The sequence below is a fragment of the Oenanthe melanoleuca genome, chromosome 11 (genome assembly GCF_029582105.1).
Source record: "Oenanthe melanoleuca isolate GR-GAL-2019-014 chromosome 11, OMel1.0, whole genome shotgun sequence".
NCBI lineage: Eukaryota > Metazoa > Chordata > Aves > Passeriformes > Muscicapidae > Oenanthe > Oenanthe melanoleuca.
The window spans coordinates 7,646,694-7,670,495 of NC_079345.1; the positions used below are offsets into that span (position 1 = coordinate 7,646,694).

The 23,802-nt window shown below is 41.1% G+C and overlaps 1 protein-coding gene across 1 annotated transcript in view; it reads right to left on the minus strand.

Moving 5' to 3' along the window:
* GLG1 (golgi glycoprotein 1) overlaps positions 1 to 23,802 on the minus strand; it is a 76,504-nt gene that overhangs the window by 25,521 nt on the left and 27,181 nt on the right. The window contains exons 2-5 of the mRNA XM_056501036.1: positions 13,717 to 13,749; positions 10,950 to 11,036; positions 7,246 to 7,461; positions 378 to 581 (exon numbers count right to left, since the gene is read on the minus strand). Of these exons, the coding sequence (XP_056357011.1) occupies positions 378 to 581; positions 7,246 to 7,461; positions 10,950 to 11,036; positions 13,717 to 13,749 (540 nt within the window). The remainder of the gene's footprint in view (positions 1 to 377; positions 582 to 7,245; positions 7,462 to 10,949; positions 11,037 to 13,716; positions 13,750 to 23,802) is intronic.

The following is a 23,802-nucleotide window of genomic DNA, read 5'->3' on the forward strand; positions in this document are numbered from 1 at the left end:
ATTCTCAGCTAATACAAGCTGAGACTGAACAATGCAGTTTTTCAGCTAATGCTCTAGGCATAAAAAGTGCTGCAAGTACAGTCAGAGCAGGCAACAGAAAGGAATGGACACTCACCTCTGCCTTTCCTCCCCCAGTCCCTGTCACATCAGTTTTGATGCCCCTTAAACCATTTATGCCAATTCAGTTCATTAACCCATTGGAAATAACGCATGTTTGTTGGGTAAATGAATTTACTACTGAAATTATTGCAGAATGACAGTATTACAGAGTAGCACTCAGGCTCCAGTCTACAGTTCCCTTCCACTGCTTTTTCCAGAGCTGTTTTGGGGCTTTTTAATGGATTTCTGTAGAGAGAAAGCAAGAGGCAAGCACTCACATTTTCACAGAATCGCTCTCTGTCATCTCGGCATGCGAAGTAGAGGTGCCGGTCCAGGTGGAAGTCGTCAGAGGAGAGTTCAGCTACACGAAGAATTGCTTTCTTACATTCATCAGAAACCTGGATTCGAGGATCAGTCTCCTCTGCTTCTTTTACCAGGCCTTTTTCCAGGCATGCCACCACCTCTCCTTGTGAGTGAGCATCCTATGGGAGAACAAGACACCTGTAACCAAGCTTTTACATAAACAAGTGAGCTGTGATTCTGGCTAAATACCACAATAATTAAGCAACAAACTATCTACATATAGGCTTCCCAACATTCCCAACTAATCACATTTAAATTCAGAGGAGGCAACCATTAAGACCTGTACTAACCACACTTTATATATTACCATCCCACTGATGGTCACCATGAAATCCCCCACTCCAGTGCTCTGGGCTTGTTTTAATGTGACTTAATGAGATTATCACTACTTAGTCACACTGCTCAGAGCAGTTTACCAAAACAGCCAAATTATCTTTAATCTGACACAGCTTTCTTGGCACCATGGCAACAGCAAGGAACAGCATCACATTAAGAAAATACTTGGGGAGAGAAAAATCATAGTTTTGCCATAAGACAAACCTCCAGTTTGGGTTGTGAAAATTCATAATGTAAAAACTGCCACAGAGGAGCTTTGACCAATCTAGGCTTCTCAACGCTAATTCCTCCATTAAGAGAATAAAAAAATGAAAAGAGTAGACAGAGGTCTCTGACAGAGCAGTTCTGGCCCAGTGCTGTGCACCACATCCACTGTTCTTCAGGCTTGGAAACAATCTTGGACTGTGAGCAGCAACTACCAATAAACACAGAGAGCCTGATCCCTGTATGCTTTGTTCAAAAGCCTGGAAGAGGCAGGACAAAGCTCAGTAAAGCTCCATTTAGTTTCCTATATCCTCTTTAGATGTTGAGAAAGAGAACTGTTCCTCGCCCATACCTCTGTAGGAGGTCTGATTTCACTAAAGGACTCTACTGATACAGGTTTCTCAAAGCTTCTACAAGTTTTTCATGTGAAGGCCACCTTAATTTATGCTGCTCTGCTGCAAGAGGATATTGCCACTAAAACACTGTCATGCAACAAGGCATGCATGCTCACACTTAGCTGAATCACTCAGCCTGCCATTTGCAGTCACCATTTAGGAGCCATCTCTTCAGCTCGTTCTGTCAAGCAGATCATCCACTGCTGTTACAGGAGCATGAGTAAGAGAGCAGTCTCCATAAAACATGTCCACGACTACTCAATGCCATGCAACTCTCCCCAGTCTTTTTGTTCTGACATATCTCCTTACACAGGCAGCCTTTGATTCCTGTCTTAGTTCTGCTACACTTGGAGCACAAGCAGAATTGGCTGATTACTTGTTAACTTGTAAACAAAACACAGAAATATCAGTTTAAAAAGGCTAAAACAGTTTTCCTCTTAAAAAAAAAAAAAAATTTAAAAAAAAAAAAGAAAGAAAGCAGAAAACCTAAAACCCACACCCCCCAAAATTCCTTATTTTGGTTTGCTCCTTTCGTTGAGTGAGAACTGACCAATTCCATGCACTGAGTAGGTATCTTTGAAGAAAGATAATTATGTATCAACAGTCCTTTAGGGCTGAACCTCAAATCTGGATTCTGAGGAATAGTACTTTTGCCAATCACTTAAAACTGCCATTTATCCATAACCATGTCAAACACAAACACTGTTCTGCAAACTCTAATGGTCAGTCACAGGTAGTGACTGCAGCTGAGAAGATGTCAAGTGTGAATGACTGAAAACAACCATTTTATGCTCCTGTGGCAGATTATCTCCTATCTAAGTGAAGCTGCAGCTGAGAGACAAGGCAGACCAAGGTTACTTTCACTCACCTGCAGCTTTCCCTTGCAAGCTAGCAAGAAGGGCAGAAAGCAAGCTTTTCCTGCTAGGAAAATCAGAAGTTTCCTGGTTTATTGCAGTGTGGGTTTAGATTCCTGGCCAGAGTCATACTATACATGTAAGTAAACCTATTTTTAATAGAAAATCTGGAAAACAGGTTTCCATATGCTGGATGCTGAATGTTTGCTGTTACACTTTAGGGCCACAACATGAAATGGCTCATTTTTTGCATTACTTTGCTATTAGAGTTTTCACATTTGGGCAGATCATCCTGTAGTGCTGGCTACTCTGCTGCCCTGTGTTAGAAGAATTTTAAAAAATGTCAGACTCAATTAAACACACACAAATAAACCCATCTGGCTCCTGAAACATGCCCTTTCCTCCAACCATCAAGCATTTACAAACCTCCTAAGGTTCCTGTGCCCAGATGACATTATTTGGAAGATTTACTAGCCTAATCCAGAGTTCATTTTCAGGCTGGTCAGGTCCCCAGAGTGCTAGTGTTGACTAGTTAAACAATTTTAAGGAGAGCCTGACTCTTCATTTCCTCAAAAGTACATGAAGACACCCACATTACTGCCAAATAGAGCATGGGACTCTACAAACATGGTTTAGAGAAATATCACTTCAAGTTTTAATTATAGGGTAACACCTACTGTATTTAATACTGCACAATCCCTTATTGCAGACTGGAAGGGAAAACAAATATGTGTACAGCTGCACCTAACCACCCTAGAGCAGCTGGCAATCAAGGCTTGTCCCAAGGATGGCAGGACAACTTTGACACACGGTGGTACCTGCATCACTAGCCAGCTCTCCACCACGAGAGATGCCTGTTGTCACCTGCATTCCATGTGCCAACAGTCCTGGGTGGGCAGCTCAGCTTCAGAGGCTTCACAGCCAAGGGTCATCATGCCACAGCCTGAGCTCTCCCAGTCCTGCTCCATCCCCAGATGCCTGGTGTGTACAAGGGTGAAACACCTGCTGCAGCTCCGCTGAGGAATGAATCCTAAAAACTATTTTCCTCTATCCAGCACCCATTCTCAGTAAACCTCTATTGCAGAGTTGAAAACCTTGAAGTTCAGTCCAAAAATCAGGACTCCTGAAAAACTGCTGCCTGTTGACAAAGTGTAGGCCTCATTTTTCTGGACTAATACACTGAAAAACAAGAGATTAAATCTAAAAACCACATGTGGTTCTTGGAACATAGCTTCACCACCACTATCAAGTTTTAAATGGAGGATTTTAACTCAAAGCTGCAAATATCTGTAAAACATACTAGATAATTATCTAGTCTGGAGAGCCTTGAAACTCTTCATAGCTTTATGAAAGGATATACCTAGATCCACAAAAGATACAAGCAGCTTTTCAGTACTGTCCCACAGCACCTGGAGCCACAGAGGAATGAAACTTAGTTCTAAATGTGCCCAAGCAAATCCCCTTCAGCACAACACTGGGAGATTTTAATTCCTATGACTAAAATTCAAACTCCAGGCATGCAGCTTTAGGCCAAAACAGAATTTTAAAAACATTTGGTTTACTATTCATTTTCCACTAGAAACTTCACTTTCCCCCCCAGTATAGTTTAGGCTTTACAACTGTTGGGGGTTTTTTGGTCATTTTTCAGACATTTCCCAGAAAGGATTTTATCCTGTCTGAAACTTGACAGACGAGGTTTGCCTCAAGTACACATCTGTTCCAGCTGCAGCCTTGCAGATAGAAGCTGGAAAAGTGATCAAAAGAGAATGAAGAATAAAAGGAAGCTGCAAGCAGGAGGGTAAAATATAACCTGTCTCATCAGCACAGCAGCCTACACTAGACAGTTGTGCCAACCTGCTGGAGGCAGAGCAGCCAGGCTATGCAAAAGCACCCAAGAGATCTACTGGGAGCTCCAGTTCCGCATTCCACCTGGCTAACCTGCACACCAGGGATGCTGGGATCTCTTGGATTAGCTAATTCCCAGCACTTCAGATGATAATACACTGCTATACCCTGAACTGAGTAGCACGAAGTTAAACAAAGTCTGAGATGAATGTTGCCTCCTCCCACTTAGACTCAGCTTCTTCTGTGTCCAGTACTTTTGTGAAACTAAGGAAAGAGAGCAACTGCACTCAAAGTACTTAGAGGTAAAAAACAAAACAAAACCAAGAAAACAACAGTCTCTTTAGGTGTCCTAATTTAGGAAAAAAACTGTTATCTGATAAAGTACTACAAGAGATGTGCAACTGACACTTCTGTAGCCTTCATTATGGCAAATAATCAACTACAGCATGGACATCACAGCTAAATAGCACCCTGGCAACTACACACTACCCACTAGAGTCTGGTACAATCCCGGACACGACCAGCAGCTCATTTCAATCAGCAGCTGAAGAAGAAAAGCTCCAGTGCAATTATCCATTTCAATTTCAAATTAGATCCCTATTGCATGAAGATAAAGCAACTTTTAAATACCAGGAGATCAAATTCATTATGAAACACAATAGCCAACTGGAGAGGTGACTGAAACTACTATTAAATGTTTCTCCACTAGCTGGAAAAAGATAAAGACACTCCTCCCCCCCAACACAGGCATGTTAGAAAACTTAATGCTTTCAAATGCCATATCTACAGCCTTTCTGCTACATACAGCAAAAGGAAGTCTAAGGTCAGATCAAGCCTCCTAAGCTGAACTTCAATGCTCTTACAGAGCAGAAATCTAACTAGACATGTGTGAAAAGAAAGCACAGAAATCACCACATCAGAAGCAACAAACTCAGTAAGAACAGAATGCAATTAGAAAGTATCAAGCAAGTTGAAATAAAAAAAGGAAGTATAGAAAAGGAACATGGCCAGCTAGCAGAGAAGCTTCAAGGGACAAGGTAATTCCCGATTATCAATTTAAGTGCCTTTCACAGTTAAAAATGCCAGTTTATCCCAGCTACTCTGATGAAGCTATCATACTGCAATCACCTTAGCTGCCTGATGTAGATGGAGTTCATGGTCTAGCTGTGCTTATTTCCATAACAAAAGAAAGACAGAATCTCTTCCCCATCTTCCTCCTCAGGTGTCCATGTCCTATTTATTAAATTCACAGTTACCTTTAATCATACAAAAGGGTAATGACTGTTTCTCTACAGGTAACTCTCAGAAGCTGCAGAGTGGAAATAAAATCTCAACCAGCATCTGATGGAAGCAAATTAGATTTCTCTGAAGCAGCAAAGAGATAGAACAGAACACCAACAAAAGAAATGCTTGCATAGCCATTTATAGCTGTTTCCATAGCAGTATAGAGTACTTCAATTGCTCCAAGTGCCAAGGATGACAGCATAACAAAAGATATATGACAGGCTGCAAATGCTTTCACAAACCAAGGCACAATATTCTGGGTTGGGTACCAAGAAAACAGGGAATATGCACAAGCCAAAATAAAACCCACAGAAGTTTGGTTAGTGATCACTCTGCTAGCCACCGAAACTTGGTGAGCCAAAGTTTCCCTTGCTCTGGTGCCTTGTGACCTCAGCCTTCACCTGCCTGAACCAACCAATGCAGTGGGTTGTGCACAATTACCCATACTGGCTTCACTCCCACCATATGAGATTTGGTTTATACTTACAAAATCCCTTCTGCTGTATCCCTTCAGTCTTACCGTATTTTAATTTATTTAAATTTGGTCAAGCCACAGGCAATATGCAGACCTGACACGCAGGAATCACATCTGATTCTATACTGACTGCTAAAAGCAATTTCTTATTCTCATTTCATGAGGTCTTTCAGCCCAGTACTAGAAGAGAGCCTTTACTTTATGGAGAAAGCAAGTTACTCAGCTGTTACCAGTCTGAACCTTCACTGCATCCAAGCTCCTCCCACTTCTGTAGCTGCTTTTGTTCTTGTTTCCAGAAATGAGTCCTTATTTTTGTGCTTTCTGTGGCTCAGCTAAGTCTTCTGGAATGCACTAGAACTTAAATTTAACACACTAGCTGCTAAAAAATTAATAGTTTAGTTGAGGTGTTAGAGCATGGGCTGGACTCAGTGATCTTGAAGTCTCTTCCAACTTAGTGATTCTGTAATAGCTGTGACTATCTCAACCAGCAAAGCTTCTTTGTTTAACCAAAAAATATGTATCTCATTACAAACCCCTTCATTAGTAGCTCATTTATGAGACTAATTGTTATAAGCATAAAAGCTATAATTTAAAAAGCACTGTAAGAAGTTGATAGGCTAATTTTAACTTTACCCCTAAACATAAAAACTTATAATAGAAAAAGTCACTCATTCCTGCAGCACTAAGTATTTGGTGCCTGCATTAGCTGTGCTGAAGTAGACAAGCAAAGATAGTGTCTCGAAAATAATCCCACATCTAGCCACTATGAACTTTTCTTTGCATCAACCTCTGCTTAAAGTCTCACAGCCAAAAGAACACTGATTTAGTAAAACCAGGACAGTACTGCTAAGTGTGTACTACTAAAATGTGACACCACACACCCTATGCCCTTCAACTGATTTTGTAGGGGCAGAGGAAGGGAGAAGCAAACAGATAAAAACTGTTGATCCAATCTATCAACTACAGCCTGAGACAGCAGAAAGGGTTATAGCACAGGCATCACCACCTTGATAACCTTCCTTCCAGACCCAACCAGACTGTGAAATACCCAAGCAAAAGGCCTGCTTAAATCTATTGTTTGGATTCACTGTGCTCTAGAGGGGCCTCAGCAAAGAGACAACTACTGCCAGATCACCTGTAGTGGGGTATGGAAAGAAATTAAAGTCTCTACATAGCAGTTCTTCACAGAGGAACAAATGCACATTTATTAAAAAGGAAATGTCATGAAAAAGGAACAATCAGGACATCACCCTTCTCAGATGGAGGAGATACACCATGTATTTTCTCAGTTGCAAGTAAGACAGTAATACTGTTGCAGAGCCTCCATATGAGTTTCCTGAAGTGAATGACTTTTACTAGTTCATTGGCAATCTACATGTTCTGTGGATACCTTTTCTCCAGGTCGAATGCTGCCACATTTGAGAAGATTGATGTCAGCTTTGCAGTCATCCATGAAGCCACAGATCAACCGATAATCACTGAAGATAATAGCTGTCATTTTTGTGATGTACTGATGGCACTGGTACTCAGTGATGTTGCCTCTATGATCCACCAAACATGACACCAAGAATCCTTTACCAACTGGTTCATCTGCACACTCCTTTATCTGTTAAAAAAAAAAAAAAAAAAAAAAAAGAAGAAGAAAATTACAGTGGCTGCAGCTTATGAATTTAACCTTACAAGAAAACCTCAAAGAAACTTGCATATGTAGCTTCAAAATCTGCTAGCAAAGAAACCCTCTAGGCTTTAGTTTGATTTTCAGTAAGTCAGAATAATTGAAAATATTTCAGAAATGAGAAATCTCATGTGTGCCAGCATCCAAAAAAAGCAAACACAGCGACCTTGAGGATTATAAACTCTATTGCTCAATAATCGTCTTTTATAATTACACTGAACCCCTGCAATCAAGTAGACTTGTAGGAAAAATGCTAGTTTGACAAACCTTTATTTAGAAAACCGAGCCTATTACAACATCTCTAAATCATATTTAGACCCCCATTAGCCACCTGACCTCATACATTATAAGATTTTGGCCAGAAGTGAGACTGATTCAAAAGTCTACACTATTTATGGAACTGTTTATAACTTGCTAGGAGATGAAAAATACTATAAAGGAAAATCCTCATAAAATTCTATTCTATGAGGCTCTTGCATGAACTGATTGTCGGTACTAAAACCATTTAACTCAGTGGTCTAAAAAAAGTAAAAATCACAGCTAACCAAAGCTGAAAGCTGTGTGGGGATTGGAAAAGCAGCATACAAGAACAGACAGATCCCCAATATAAATCACAGCCTGCACTGCTCAGGGAAGCAGACAGTCAGGCCAAACCTGCCACCTCTGGAAGTAAAAGATGCAGGCAGTTTTGACAGTGTCTTTCCAAAAGAAGGGAAAAACATGGTTACTTATCAGTTAAGGATGGTCCCTGGAGGAATCTTCCAATAGGCGCAGTGCATTGCCTCACTCCAAGGAGCACTGAGACCACACAACTCTTTAATCCTGGCAAGCCCACGCTGAAATACTTGCCCAGTTTGTGGTGGCCCCTGCTCAGGAGTGTGCTGAAAACTGCAGTCATAACGCTGCAGGAAGAAGCCCTGGCAGGCAGACACTAAAGTTCAGTGCTGACAGGTTTGCAAGGAATAGATACATGGGCTGACTTGATTGCATCAAAGATTTGTCCCTGTAAAAATACTGAAGGGCTCATCCATCTCAAGGAAGATCTATGGCAATCAATAATTCTGGCAGTTTCAGATAACAAGCAAGGGCAGTGCTAAGGGAACAGGCAGGAAACCATTTTATCAGTTCTCAAATACCAAGTTGGAATATTTATAATGGAAATTTTAAAAAATAGAGAGCTGTCTCTAGTAAGATATATTCTAATTCAAACAAGAATAACTCAGGATACCCTGTGACAGACTCACACAGGTCAGACTAGATGAATAAAACAGATCTCTGTCTCAGCTTATGAGGCCATTGCTTTCTGTGTGATAAATAAAACATTCAACATTTTAAACATCATTATTTGAAGGCAGATTTTGGCTGGTGACGTGTTTTATATTTAATCTAAATAGCTACTAGAAAAACAGTTACTAAGATCAATGTAATTGTTACAGATAAGGTGTAAAATACATTTTGAAGTGAGAACACATTGCATGGTGAATAGAATAGAGTTGAACAAGTGCTCTCTGAGAAAGTTGCATCTTTGGTTTGGCCCTACTTCAGCTCAAATACTGTGAGCCAAACCAGCACACAATGGCAACATGCTGTTTTTGGAAGAGCCTGGCTTTGGAAACAGCCCTAGAGCTCCATGGCCTGAGCCACTGAACTGCAGAAAAGAACAAGCAAACATGTTATTGCCAGGCCACTTCTGAAGCAACCACTGTTATCAGGTAGCCAACTGTAATTCTAGGTTAAAGCTCTTGTCAGAACTTATAAAAGCCACAACAGTTGAGAAGAAAATAAATTGGAATTTAAAACTGTATTTAGCTGATAAAATTAAATGTGCACTTTTCAGAACATATCCATACCCAACTGGGTCAGTCACCCTTTCCCAAATGACTTTTTCTAGGAATTCCTCTGCTAGTTGTATTTTGTTCTTAGTGCAAAGCAATACTTTAAACAGAGCTCACTCATCCAAAAAGTCACCTATACCTGTTAAGTGGCAATTTAAGCAAAATATGAAAAAGTTAATATTGTATGGGAGGGATACATGACCACTGTATATTTGTTTTAAAGATTTTTGTAGAAGTATCTTAAAAAAATATTAGTGGAATGGTGTATGCACCTGCTTCAGTATTAAACACTAGAAGATCAAACATGAGATTACTGCTTCTTATCTAACCTTTTTCTTTAACTAGAAAGCACTCACCAAATGGCAAAATTCTAAAATTATGTACACTCTTCCCACTGTTTTTAAACATAATACCCCAGATTTACTGGGCATAGTTTACAGCAATGCCAGACTGCCACAGTATAAAAATGGTAATTAAACAGACTACTAAAAGAGCATTTTCAAGAATGCCTTGGTTGTAAAAATTCTGCAGCAGCCATACAACATAAACCAGAAAAAACATGATCTTTCCTATGATCACAAGAAGGTGGGATTCAACAGATTTGGCAGTGTTTGCTTTTGGGAGTTATCAAACTCCAACTACAACACAATCCTTTGATGCAAGCTGTCTTTCACTGTTTCATTTTCTACCCTTCTTTTAATAAGGTGGGTTTTTTTTGTTTTGTTTTTTTTTTTAATATCTCTCCTTACACTAAACAACTTACACCAGAGCAGACTAAACGTTTTTTAAACGGCAAGTTTATGGCTAGGTCACATTATATTGGGGGATATACAAAAAATGTTTCTGAGAACATGGCTTAGTGACTGAATTAAGTCAGCAGAAGCTGTACAGCTGCAGAGAGCCTTGCTTCCACTGCTTCCCTGAAGTCTAGCTGAAAACCACCACAAACAGGGGAAGAGACCTCAGCTCAGCTAGCTCCTGCATGAGCACACAGCCTCAAGAGCTCAAGCACGAGCACAAGGAAAGAAATGATTGATCAAGTCACCTTAGAAGCTGGACCAAGGTGAATGGATGCCTGAGATACAGAGCACTAACTCCTAACGCAACCTAAGAAGAGGAAGTTCCTAACATGGGCTCCTTGGAGTAACTATCCTTTGAAACATGAAAAAAACCCCTCAAGTTGATTACCATTTGATGTGTGTGTGCTTACCCCTTCTGCTAGCAAAATACAGTCCAAAACTAGCCTTATGTTAAATTCAGCAGAACCCCTGCTGCAACAACACTCTTAGAAATGTCAAACACATGACAAAGAGGGGACAAATCCAATTCACAACCAACTTCTGACAAAAGGTCTGGTAGGAGCTCATGGGTTCATGTTAGTTCAGCATTTCTTCTTCCCATCCCTTTGCCTGGTGCCACTACGGTTCCTGGCTTCTTCAGCAAGGAGATGGAATTAATTACAGGTACAAATTTGGTATATGATACTAGAGCTTCCCCACATCACTGTTCACACATTAGTTCTCTATCACAAAGAAACAAAAGCCTCAGTGCCACAAGAGCAGCCATGCTTTCCTCCTGGCTTACCTCAGCAATAGTGGACTTGCAGACTTCTCTGGCCACGGATTCAAACTTTGGATCTGTAGTCAGGTTCAGCTTGTAGTTCCACAAGAGCTATAGAGAAAACATTTGTACAAAGGGAGTTTAAGAGCTTTCTGTGGAGAATAACAAATATTTTGCTTCAGAAAACAATGAAACATCACTTATACTCAATCTCTATTATCATCCTTCTACAATGAAATGATCAATAATAAATCTCCTTGACAACTTTGTCCCTTCATTTCTGCAATAATTTTCTCATACTGAACAAACTCAGGCTGTCAGAAATATCTGCAAGGTCATGAGTTCACTCATTAAAAGCAAAGACAATAAATGAAGAATATTTCATAACTGAAAGGATGAAACAATGAAACCTTTAACTTGCTACCTGCTGCATACTTAGCAACACCTTTAGCCCACCACACCTTTGTGTGCCATGGTGTGTCTGCCTGATGCAAGTGAACTGAACAAATGAAATCCTCAATATGAGCAGATGTCATGCTGAAAACCTCATAAAAACCTAGTAAAAAAAGGCAGGAGATAAAGCAGCTTGATCCTTCTCTGAGGGCCGTGACCAGACAACTTTTTGGATGCAGATATATTTCAAACCTACAGGAGGTTCTCTCTTGCTAAGCAAAATGATACATTAGAGCTTAGACTGCAAAAATGCCTCTGTAAGGACTGCTCTTCCAGAAGTCAGCAATGAGCTCATGAAGGAGCCTCAATGCACAGGGTCATTGTGCAAGAATCAGTCCTGGGCAAGTCACACCCTGTAGATACATGCACACATCCCAGATGTCCTCCTGAGGCACCATAAAGTGAGAATACAGGGTAGGGTCGCGAAACCTTAACAAAATAACAGCTGAAGTGTTGCCTGATTGCTCTACTAGCTCATCTGTTTTTCCAGGAACTTAAGTTGCATTTAAACGTTTTTCATTAACTTAAAGACTAAGAAATTTCAAAAATTCATTTTAAAAACTCTGCCTTTGTGACATATTAATACTAAAAAGATAAAATTTGGTCAAACTTATACTTCAATGTTTCAATTGTACACAAAACACTGGGAAAACAATTACATGCTCTACATAAGCTTCACATCTGCTCCAGGAGGGCAGCACAGAGAGAGAACCAAAATCAGTATATTTGCACCATCTTCCACACCTCTTACGGTTTTGGAGCTGTGAAAAGTTAAAAAAGGAGGTGATGGGAAACTAGGGTGTTACAGATGAAGTAAACATGAGGTTTAACAGGTAAAAGTGAATGAATAGGGAACCTGTCCTTGCAAAGAGGGCTATAGGTCTCTCCCAGGCAGAACTGGAAGTACAAGAATGAGGACACAAGATGAGAATATATCCCTGCATTTGTAATCTCACACTTAGGAGAGTCTCAAAATAAGACAGTCTCCAAATGAACCCTCCTACAAACAGAAAGAAGGTTAAACTTGCAGCTTAAAACTCCTGATTTTAGCACTAGGCAGTATTTTCCAGGGGATGATCAGCAATTGTACTACAGAGAGAGGCAAAGAAAACATTTGGACATGAGAGATTGCCTCATGTGGTCTAGTTTTTTTATCACCTCCCTTCAATTTCTGCCTGGGAAAATGAGACTTAGCCCATAGTTCCTATTTGTGAATGGCTTCCATAATCCACATCCTCCCAGCATTTGCCTTGAAGCAGAGATGCCATCACTTAATCCAGCAGAAGAAAGACTTCGATTTCTAGAATTCTCAATTTTTTTCTTCATTCAGGTAATTTTTGCTGGCACATTTAAATGTCAGGCAGATACAATTTAATTACTGGAGTTTTCTCTTTTTCAAAAAGCCTTAAACAGAAATATATTGTGCCCTTCATCTGATCCAACCCTGCACAACAGAAAATTACAGCTGCCAACGAAGTCAGGCAGTGCTAAAGGTTAATTTATAAACACAGTTGGAAATTACCAGTTGTACAGCATGGCCGGGTTTCATCTCTGGAATATATCTTCCAATAATAAAGCAAAATACAGCTTCTCAAGCATCCAAAATCAAGACTGTCACTGAGGCATGCACTTGTCTGTCTGTGTTCAGGGCTAACCAAGCAATTAAGGATCTTGATATGGTTTATACTGACAGAATAGAAATGAGAAAAACCAAAAGAAACCTAATACCAACCTCAGCAATGAATTTTTTTCTTTTGAGAGTCTTGGGATTTGAAGAGTCAGCTTGACAGCCCAAAAACTGGCTAATAGTTTGCTCACTGTTAAACACAGTGCTGAGAGGAAATCTGTTCTAAAACCAGCCAAGTGTCTCAAACTGCCTCTAAATATCACACCCCCACAGCATTTTCCAAGCGAGTCTAAGAATTTAGCAGCTGTGAAAGTAATACAGAAGGTGTCAACAGCTGAAATTAAGAGTTTAAATTCAGTACTGCTCACATCTTTCCCAAAAGGAACACATCACATTATTACCAGTAACTCACGGGAACCACCCCCAATTATAAAACAGGAAAGACGTCTGCTATCCTCCCCTAGTACAGAAGTACAGTTTATAAAGTTCTTAAAAATGTTCCACTCTGAAGTCTCCAGTAAGACCAATGTGGTTATACTGGGTTAAAGAAGTCACCTTGTGTTCTTCCTCTGAAGGCCAGTAAAGAAACCCAAATGTGTTTTGATTAATAGCCTTTGCAAAGTACCATACTATGCAAAATACCTCAGGTTCACAAGGGATAGGAGGTGCAAATACCATAGGTAGAGAGTGAATAAACAAAGCAATACTTACATGATTGCAGTCTGAAGAGATTTCATTATCTGGCTGAAAGGAGAAAAAAAAGGAGCGTCAGTTTACTACCAATGTGCATTTAACAGAGATGAGTCTAAACTTTTGAAACTAAAATACCGTCAAATTTTTTCCACTGTAATAAACAACTTGACACAATTGACAGGAAATTTTAAAATCTGCATCACAAGAGTGATGATACCTAATTACCAAAAAACCGAACAGGTACCTTAGACACTATGCTGCATTAACAGAACAAACAGCACAAGAGCAGCAGCAGTTATGTAGACTGCAAAAACATAATGAATGCACTGGCATGTGACACAATTGCCCAGACTAAGAAGGCAAAAAAGCACCTGTGTGAAAACAAAGACATAGGAGCAGAATTTTAAAGAAAAATTAGTTTGGTGCATACAACTCAAGCAGAATGGTAGGTCTTGCTTCCCTCCCCCAGACTGAAATGTTCACGTTCCCCATTTGAGAAGTAACATCTTTTCTTTCAGTTGTACATAAAAGGGCTGGTTCAAAGCAGCCCCAAGATTTATACTGTCAACTGTGAGAAACTGGTGACATCCAATATTCATACATCATTTCAAAATATTCACTATATTCTCTTGGGGAGTTCCTTTGGAAAGAACTCTGAGTGCAAACCATTCTCCTTTCAGCCTGAGTAGCTTTCAGTGAAGAGTTCCTTGAAAAAAGTTAATCATACAAACTCCTATCTCCTCTCCACAGCAGAACAGCACAAAGGCAGGACAAAATCACCTGGCTGTCACACCCACAGAAAAATCAACCCTGACTCACAAAGTCTCTGCTTCTACTGATACTTAAGATGCCAGACACGCTTTAAGAGCAGCAAGACACAAAACCACTCTAAGCTTAAACACATCATTGACACTAAGATGTTAGACCTCAGGGATCTGACATAAGAAAACCAGCATTTCAGCAGCTTTGGAAGCAAGCAGAGCTTTTCAGTGCAAGCATTTGCTGCTGCACTATCTGCTGCACCAACACTTGTACCACTGGTGCTTTGGGGAACATGAATACAAGTTTATGAGGAAAAAGCAAGCCTGGAAAACGTTTCCAAGCTCTTAATTACAGGCATTATTAACTAAAGCACTTTTATTTTTTCATAGTAGTAAGAGGCAGAAATCACCTCTCCACTTCGAACATAAAAAATGGTACCTGAAGGATTACAGTAATTAATTGCAGTTTGGTCAGACTGACATGATCTAAAATCATATCTCCAAAAGTAATTATATATATATAAATTTGAAAATATGTGTATCAACTTTTTTTAAAAAGACTAGCAGATGTCTGCTAGTTACTGTCAGACTACACAACTTACTCTTTCAACTGAAAACTAAGATGCCACCCAAATTGCTCTATTTTACAGCAGTCTCTAAAACCAACACTATTGTGACTTATAAAGTGTACTTTCATCAATTTTCTGCACTCATCCCACATCCTTCAGTAACAGATGAATGTTTTAGACTACTTTCAAAAGCTGGGAGGCAGAGTGCCCCCCACTGAAATTGCTGCCTCAGTCTTTTACTCAAGGATAGTTTCTTTATAAAAATATATAGGCTACCACTGGAATTCTGCTATAGAGGACAGGACTTCCTAACACATTTGCAGGCAGGACGATTTGTAAGGGTCAGAGAGTACTCCCACAAAATCCTTCAGGATCACTTCAATTATTTTTGCATCTCCCAACCAGGTAACCTTTGGTTCAGATCCACCAAAGATTAAAGCTCAGGGTTTTTGCTGGAAAGGTGAGCCCAAAAAGATAACATACTGGTTCTCACTGATTTGAGAAGCTTAAACAAGCTTTTCTTGAAATACACAACAATAAAATGTTACACACTGAAATACCAGACTTCCCTGTGCTCTGTAGCAAACCTCAGCTCTGTGTAATGAAATCTAGTCTTATTTTTCTGAGAAGAGTAATGGTACTTAAATGGGACCTTAACTAAGCTTTAGTACTGCACTCATTTACAGCTCAGTACTTAAATATGCAAAGTGTATTATCTAGCCAATAATCTTTTCAATGTGGAATAAGATGATCCCCTGCTAGCTACGATCTGTGATCCTTCTTCCCTCTTACCACTGGAAGTATTGGAGAGGTGGGTTCAGCAATGCTGACCTGCTTCTCCCTGTTTCATTGAAGCAACATGAGAAAAAACAACCCTTTTAGCTTCTGTCTGATAAACTGAAGGGCTGAGTTTGAAGAAGGGGAAGAAAAATATTCCAAGTGCAACCCACAGGTTCTGCCTTGCTAATGCCCGCGGCACTCTGTCTGCTAAATCCACCCAAGAAACCTTCCAAACAAGCAGTTTCAGAGCTATAAACAGTAAGAGTCATGAAAGAATAGTAAGTTTCAAATTACCACTAAGGGAAGTTGAAGAGCAAGAAAAGCTGCATTGTGTCAGTCCCACATGGTGAGCTCGTGGAACACGGATGCTCAGAAGACCCCCAGGGCAAGGGGAAGGAAGAGAGCAGCCTCGACCAGCACCACATGCTAGTTAAGGCATTTCAGGAGAGAAAGCTGATGGCAAGGACATTCCACCGATTAGAAAGAGAGAAGGACTCCTCTTATACCTCTGAACTGAAGGATTAAAAACAGCCTTTATAGAAAGTGTGTGTGCCTCTGGGCTTACAGAAGCTTTTGCTGTTTAGCAGCTTCAGTGGGAATATATTGCCTCCCTTAACAGTTCTCTAAAAAGTTCTCCAAACTCCTTCACGCACTAACACTCACATTCCAGAGTATGAACACCACTTCCTACCTCCCTGGGAAAGCAGAGTTTAGAACAAGTACCACATATAAGAAAACCTGAACAGAAAAAGCATTTTCTTCCATACAACCACAAACAAAAGACACAAATCACACTGCACTAGTGTTATGAACTCCACAGAAAAATTCAAAGGTTTGTGTGAAGTCCTGTCACCACCAGACTGAAGTCATCAACACCATTGTGTTTAAAAGTATCTTTTCCCATCCACTACATCTCAACTCACTGAAGTAAACCATGGCAATCATCCATCCCTTTCTAAATCCCTCTGCTTTGGCAGCACTATAAAACTAGGTCAAAATTATACAGCAAGTGAGCAGCCCACCACCACTACCCAGGCCCAAAGGTCCACAAAGGATTGGTGCTTTAGCAGCAGTAATGGGCCATCATCACACTGGGACCCACGGGAACAGGTAATGGTGACTGAACCAGTGTCATGCATCACCATTCAGCGCACAGCATACTGCCTGGGGTGCGGTTACAGCCACTCCCTCAGCGAGCGTCAGAGCCCCTTCCAGCTGGGTATACAAAACACACTTGATTTGGTCTTACTGCATCACATCCGAAGGAAAAATAATTCACACCTTGGGATTTAGAGAAGCAAGCTAAGTATTCTCATCAACTGATGTGGACAAGAATTGTGAGGCTGGCTGCCCAAAAAAGCTGAAGATGACCTGTCCCTGGAAGTGCTCAAGCCCAGGTTGGATGAGGCTTGGAACAACCTGGTTTAGTGGAAGTTGTCCCCTTCCCATGACAGGAGGTTGGAATGAGATGACTTTTAAGATGCCATCCAACCCAAATTGTTCTACAGTTCTGTGAAAGTCAAGGTCTCTTGGGAAAACTCTGCATTTTAAATCTCCAGCATGAAGATTCCTTTGCTTCCTTGCAAAAGTCATGCAAATGAAACAGTCTGAAATCAACCGCCCAAGTGCCTTAATTCCCAGAATTTAATCCCTCCTGATAGCAGAAGATGGGGTAACTGCAGAAATTTCTACTATTCTTATGGAGATGACGCCAGACATTTCCACTATTCTTTTAAGGCAAGAACAGCAATGAACTTGTTGAGAAGCAAGAACCAGGCACATCACAAGTACTAACTATGGATAATCTTCAGACATTGAAGACAACAGACTTCAGACCTGCTCAGACAAAAGCCATCGAAAACCAACATGGAGCAAAACAGCAAAAAGAAAAAGTCAATTGGCTTGTGGATGGGAAGAACCCAGTAGATGTTCTCTTCCTAAACTCAGGAAAATTGCAAAAACCTCTAACAAGTAAATTAGGAAAAAATGTTAATGAAAGCGACTACATTCTTATGAGAGGGTAGCCAGAAGTCCGGCCAGACTGCAGGCGCTCCCCAGTTTACTGCACTGTCACACAGTCAGTTATACTGCAGAGGATGGTGCACACAGACACACAGTACAGGCAGTTCATACTGTGTTTTTTTCACTTTGATCTAAACTAACATTTATCACCAGGATCTGTAGAAAAAGGGTAGAGTGGGCCTGCTGACCTAGAAGCATCTAAGGAGGACGCCAGCGAGCTGATAAAGAGACAAGTGGCTTCTTAGCTGTGCCCTTGCCACAGATAGCAGCCATCATCTCTTTGCACCAAACACACCCAGCCAGGACGGCAAATTCACAATAAAGTGATGCAATCCTCAGGTATCAGTCTAGGTAGACCTGCTGGACAGCTGGAAACAGCACAGGCCAAATGCAAGGTGGGGATCAAGATGGGGAACTGGTGGAGCCACCCTCCTGCAAACCTGATCCCTTTCCAATGCAACCACTAAAAATAATCTGCACAAGAATTTCTGGAAACATGAGGAGATAGAGTAGTCTAAGCAAGAATCAACATAGCTTTTGTAAAAGAAAATCCACACTTCACACAACCATCCATGCTTCAAACCTACTGAAACATCCTGGAGTTCTGAGCCAAGAAGCATATGGCTACAGTAAACCGCTTTCACACATCTTGAAATCCTGAAAAAGTCATGTGTGATAGGGAAGTTAAAACCAGTGATAATTTAAGTTCAAAACAGATGAGAAGATGTCGTAACTTAATTACACATTTAGTGAGCAATGAAAGTTAAACTTGTTAAGCCAAGCTTGAAATATTCACTAATGCCAGTGAACTCTTAGTACTAAAAACAAACTCCATGTCGCCATGTCAGCAAAAAAACTTTATATTTACCATCCATGCTTTGAAAAGAGCCACTTTAAAGTATGGTAACTGTCATGCACCAAAGTTGTAAGCTCCTAGCTTCCATATACTTTGCTTATTTAATATAAATAACTTTTCCCATTTACAAACAGAGCTAAAGTCCACAATGCAGCAAATCATTTACCCAAATAATTATGTCCACATTGGATAGGTGTTCCTAGTTTATGCAAATGTATTAGTCCAATTTATACATAAACACTAAATCACCTCCAAAACATACACAGAACTTTGTGTACCAAAATCAAACTATCAGGACCAGCAGCAATTTCTTCAGTCATCTGGCACACACACAGCACAAGTGACACATAACCCCAAACATCAAGTTCTGCTACTTTTAAAAACTGTTTTAAATGAATTCTACATTCCACAAACTTTTCCACCTTTGTGAGACTTTATATTCTCCAGGGGTATGACACTATTAAGATTAAGTACAGTTATTCAGAAAAGATAGCTCAAAGCCACGTCAAAAAACTCCAGCACAACATGTGTGTCCTTCTGGCTCAGCAGCCATGTAAAGAGGAGACAAGGATGAAGCAGGCCTGGTCCCCTGGTACTTTGAGGATTCATTGTTCAGTATCTGCTTCAAATACCAAGAAAGCTCAGCAAGTCCTGCTCTTTCTGTTGTGGCTTTGATAGAAGTCAAAAGTGGTTTTGCTTGTTTCATATTTGACATTAAGCAAGGTCTTCAGCAGGCTGTGCACCTTTCCTGCACAGCAGAGACTCTTCCCTGGGCAAATACCAAAGGCAGGAAAAACACAGAAAATGTTCAAGTTTCAATTCCAGTGAATCAGAAGTGACCATAGACCAAGGTCAAATATCTTTGCTGGCTCTCCTGTTCCCACCCATGCAAAGCTGCAGGGTGGGTGCTCAGAGGCTACACAGATGCTCCATGCTGGAAGTGCCACAGCCTTCTCACACAAGTTATTCTTGTCCCTGCTGCCTGCTTCTGCCTTCCTTCATAGGGGACTCTAAAGCCCCTAAACCCTCTTAGCCTTTCTCCTTTCGACACAGATCCACACATTAGAGCATATTCCAACAGTCAGCACAATCAAAGCAAATTTGCCCCAGATGTTTGGTTGTTCTTCCCTTAGCCTCCTCTCTTCCTCCTCTCAAAGGCTTTCCAGGCAGTTCCAATGAGTTGTGGAACAAGACAGATCTTGAAATTATGGGTTTGCAACCTAAGTTTGGCAGCACTGTTACCAGATATAATGTTTCCCACAACACTCCTCCACAACAGAGCTCTGCTGCTAAGCATAGCACCGACACTGAACTGCAGATCCTGCCAGGAGGTTTCAGGATTTGCTCCTGGAAAGCTCTCTCATAATGCCAGCAAAAAGCTTCAGACAAAAAAAAAATAAAATAAAAAAGGCATGCAAGGATGCTGGTAGAGTCACAGGAGAGGATAAAAGGAGAAGGGAAGGAGAGCTGTTATGCCATCAACAGAGGTGACAAGGAGACTGCTGTTTTCCTCACTCCTGTAGTTGACTCGAGTTCATTGCACCATCCAAAACTCAGCAAATAAACAGAAAACTGTCATTTTAGAGTTTTCTGACAGTTTAGTACAAATGGGCTTATGAAGAGTCCCCCCAGCACCAGTGAGTTTACTGGGAACACACTGTGGCATCTCCACCTGCAGCATCCAACAGTCCACAAGCTATGCTGAGACAACTTTACTTTCAAACTACTTTTCTGGATGTCATCTTGCCTTAACCCCAGCCAGAAACATCCCAGATAAACTTTAGAGTATTCCAGTAAACAGGCAAAATCAACAGCATGAATACCAGCAGTACTGCACAGCATCTGCTGGTGATGCAGAGAACAAACGAGACAGGAAAGAAACTGAGGTCTCAAAAAATAATTCCAGTACAACAGCTAATAAAGAGCTTTTATCAAATACATCCATAATCTCTTTGTAAGTCAAACTCTATGATTTATTCTTAATATGGAGACTTGACATCTTTTGACAGTATATACCCTATAGTACCCCAAGTTGAGTTTAACTTTATGGACAGCTTCAAAAAAGCCACTAAGAGTTCACAAGTGATACTCAGTTTTACACAAATAAAAGGCTGTTGTACATGGAGTGGTAAAGCTCCTGTCTCCTAAGACAAAAATGCTTTTTTAACCATGCTTTGTTCTTCAGAGAATCATGTTTTGGCTGCACATGGCCTGGAACCAGAGAAATCCTTTGTAAATTAGCTTTGCACAGAAGCTAAGAAAACAGTTCACACAAAAAGCTCCATGCACCAAAGAGAGCTGCAGGTTTCAGAGCAAATCCTGCTACTCATCACCTCACTCCCACAACCTCTTGGAGGGAGTGCTGTGCTGCAGAGCAAAGCTAAGAAGCAGCAACATTCCCCCCTTGCTGGCAGCTCCATTACACCATCATTGCTGGAGAGCACCTCTAACCAGTACAGGCTCCCCTGCCAACGCCTATTGCTTCATTCAGAAGTGAACAATGCTCTAAACACTCCACTAGCCAATATTCATATTTGTCTTTGTTATTCAACATGCGGGCTCATGACTCCATTTTTCCACACTGAAAGCCATACCCAATGATCCCTCCCCAGGAGCATTTTCCTCCCCCTCCTCCAGCAAGGCACATGTGTCCCATCAATCAGGCGCCCATCCTCACCAAGGCACAATAAACATCTCCTGCCCGTGCTCAGGGGCATGAGCAGCACTGCTTTAATCCTAACGATTTACATTCATGCATTCCACCTCCAAACCAAAATAAGACGAGCATCCAAACAGGTGGGAAGCAGACTCTGCTATTTTTAACTCCTGCCAGCTATTCTATTTAGAGGCAATAAAAATCAAATACCTCAGAGAAGCCACTTCAGCCTTAACCACAAACCACAAGAAGAACAATTTTATTTTGAAGTCTTCCCTTCTTCCTTCAGGACAGTGGTGAGAGGCACAATTACATTTAACATCACTACTTCCAAAACATGATGGATGTTCATTACACATGGATGAACAGGCCTGTAGAGATTCTTACACAACACCCAGAACTAGTCCTTGGCTGTCACAAGAATAGGTCTATATTAATCTTCTGCATGGTGTATGTTGCCCGGAATTCCCATGAAATATTCAACATCTGTTTTGTTATCTGGCAATGCCAACAAGAGAGGCAGAATGCGCCAAGGGACGCCATATAGCAGCTTCTCAGTGTTATTACCCTGCAAGAGATTTCCTGAAAGTACAAAGTCTCCTGGATCCTGTCTGTAAGATGAAATGTGATGGGGAAGTCTCCCTCAAAAGAAAGAGCACCCTGAGTACAGCCAGTGTTCAGGCACTCCTAACAGCTGGATTTGAAATATAACACCGGAATTTTCTTCAGAAGATCTGATCTGCAGGGGTCCAGCATATCACTCACTTCTTCACTGCAGTGAGAAGTAGGTGAAGAACAAGAGTCCTGAGTAGGGAAACTCCCTGCTCTTTGTTTCAGTTCTTCTCTCACTTAAGCACTAACTACAATCACCAACTTCATCATCCCCTGTATGTGTCATTTTGATCACAGCACTATTCAAACATGAAAAAAAATCAATGACAAATGCTCAACGGCCAGGGCCAGCCACCACCTTTCCTGAGCTGAGTCCATCCTCTCTGTTACAGCATTCACAAGCTCACTGGGAAAGCCTTAGGTATTGCACAGCTGCTGAGAGAATCCAATGGCAACTTGAGGCTCCCCAAGGCTATGGTGGCAGCAATGAAAACACTGATAGGACATGGCCCAATGTAAGTTCATTATGTCAGACTTAATATGGCAGCTGAGAAGAGCCATGTCAAGTCAAAAGCCACACAAGCTCTTGACTTGACATCACTAAAAGCAGCCAGAGAAGCCAGGATTTTAAAATGCTTTAAGAGACCACCCCATGCCAGGAAAAAGCCAGACTTGCTATGTTATTCATTCCCCAATTCTTCCAAAGAAACTTCTCCGTTGAAAGCTTTCTGGTTATTCAAAAGAAAGAAGTCCATTAAACTAGAGAGGCCAATATAAATTCACTTAAGGAACAACTCTGCACTTGTACACAGTGGGAATAAACAAATAAGCACAAAGGGCTAAGATGTATTAAGGTCCACAGCACAGCCCACAACAACAGCTTGCGATCAGCATCACTGTGCAACAGAGGAATTAGAACATTGCTTCAGCAGTCCAGAGGATTTCTCCAGCCCTGGATGAATTTCTCCCATGAGATCTGTTTTGTTGGATGCTCACCATCACCCGCTGAACCCAGCAGGAAAGATCTGGAGGCTATTTTTAGGGAGTCCTAGAAAGAGCACAATGCCCCGTGCTCCCATTTCAAGTTCCTCCCATACAGGAAGGGCTGCCCATGAGATGCACACCCAAAATAAACCCTGCTCACTATGCTACCCTGCACTTCAGAAGGCAGTACTTACTGAGCTGTGCTTCCCATATAATAGCTGAAAACAACCTACCAACATTTTAAGTCCTTTATAAAAAAATTATAAGGCACTCAACAGAAGCTTCTGAAATTTTCTTTAAGGCAGCCAGGCAGAGTGTCTACCCTGTTGTACCCACAATTTAACAGCTCTAGTTATCATTTTTGCCATTGTCCTCAGTAAGACGAATTTTAGATAAATGTACTCTGGATCAGGCAAAAAAACACTGGTCAGGATAAGCCAACTGAAGCCTTAGTCACAGAGAGGTACCTACCACCTCCCTATGACCAAGAAACAGAAGAAATTCAAGGAAGCATAAGCAACCAGAATTTCAGTCCTTTCTGCTCACACTGGAGAACCAAAACAACCACCAAGTCCATGTGAAGGATGGTACCATCAATTGACTAGACTGGGCAAGGTATACCAAATTCAGAATTCATGAGGATACTGGAGAACTGCTCTGTGACAAACTCACAAAGGGTGCTTCTGCTCTTGAAGCCATAAATTCACCTCTTGGGAGCCTGCTGACACACTTGCAGGGCAACCCCTCTTCTGCTCCGTGAGCTCATTGCCAGCTTCTGACAAATGAGCCCTTTCCACAGGTGCAGACAAAATAGATTTTCAATTACAACTGCATTCACATCAGTGCCTTGAAGATGAGGCTCTG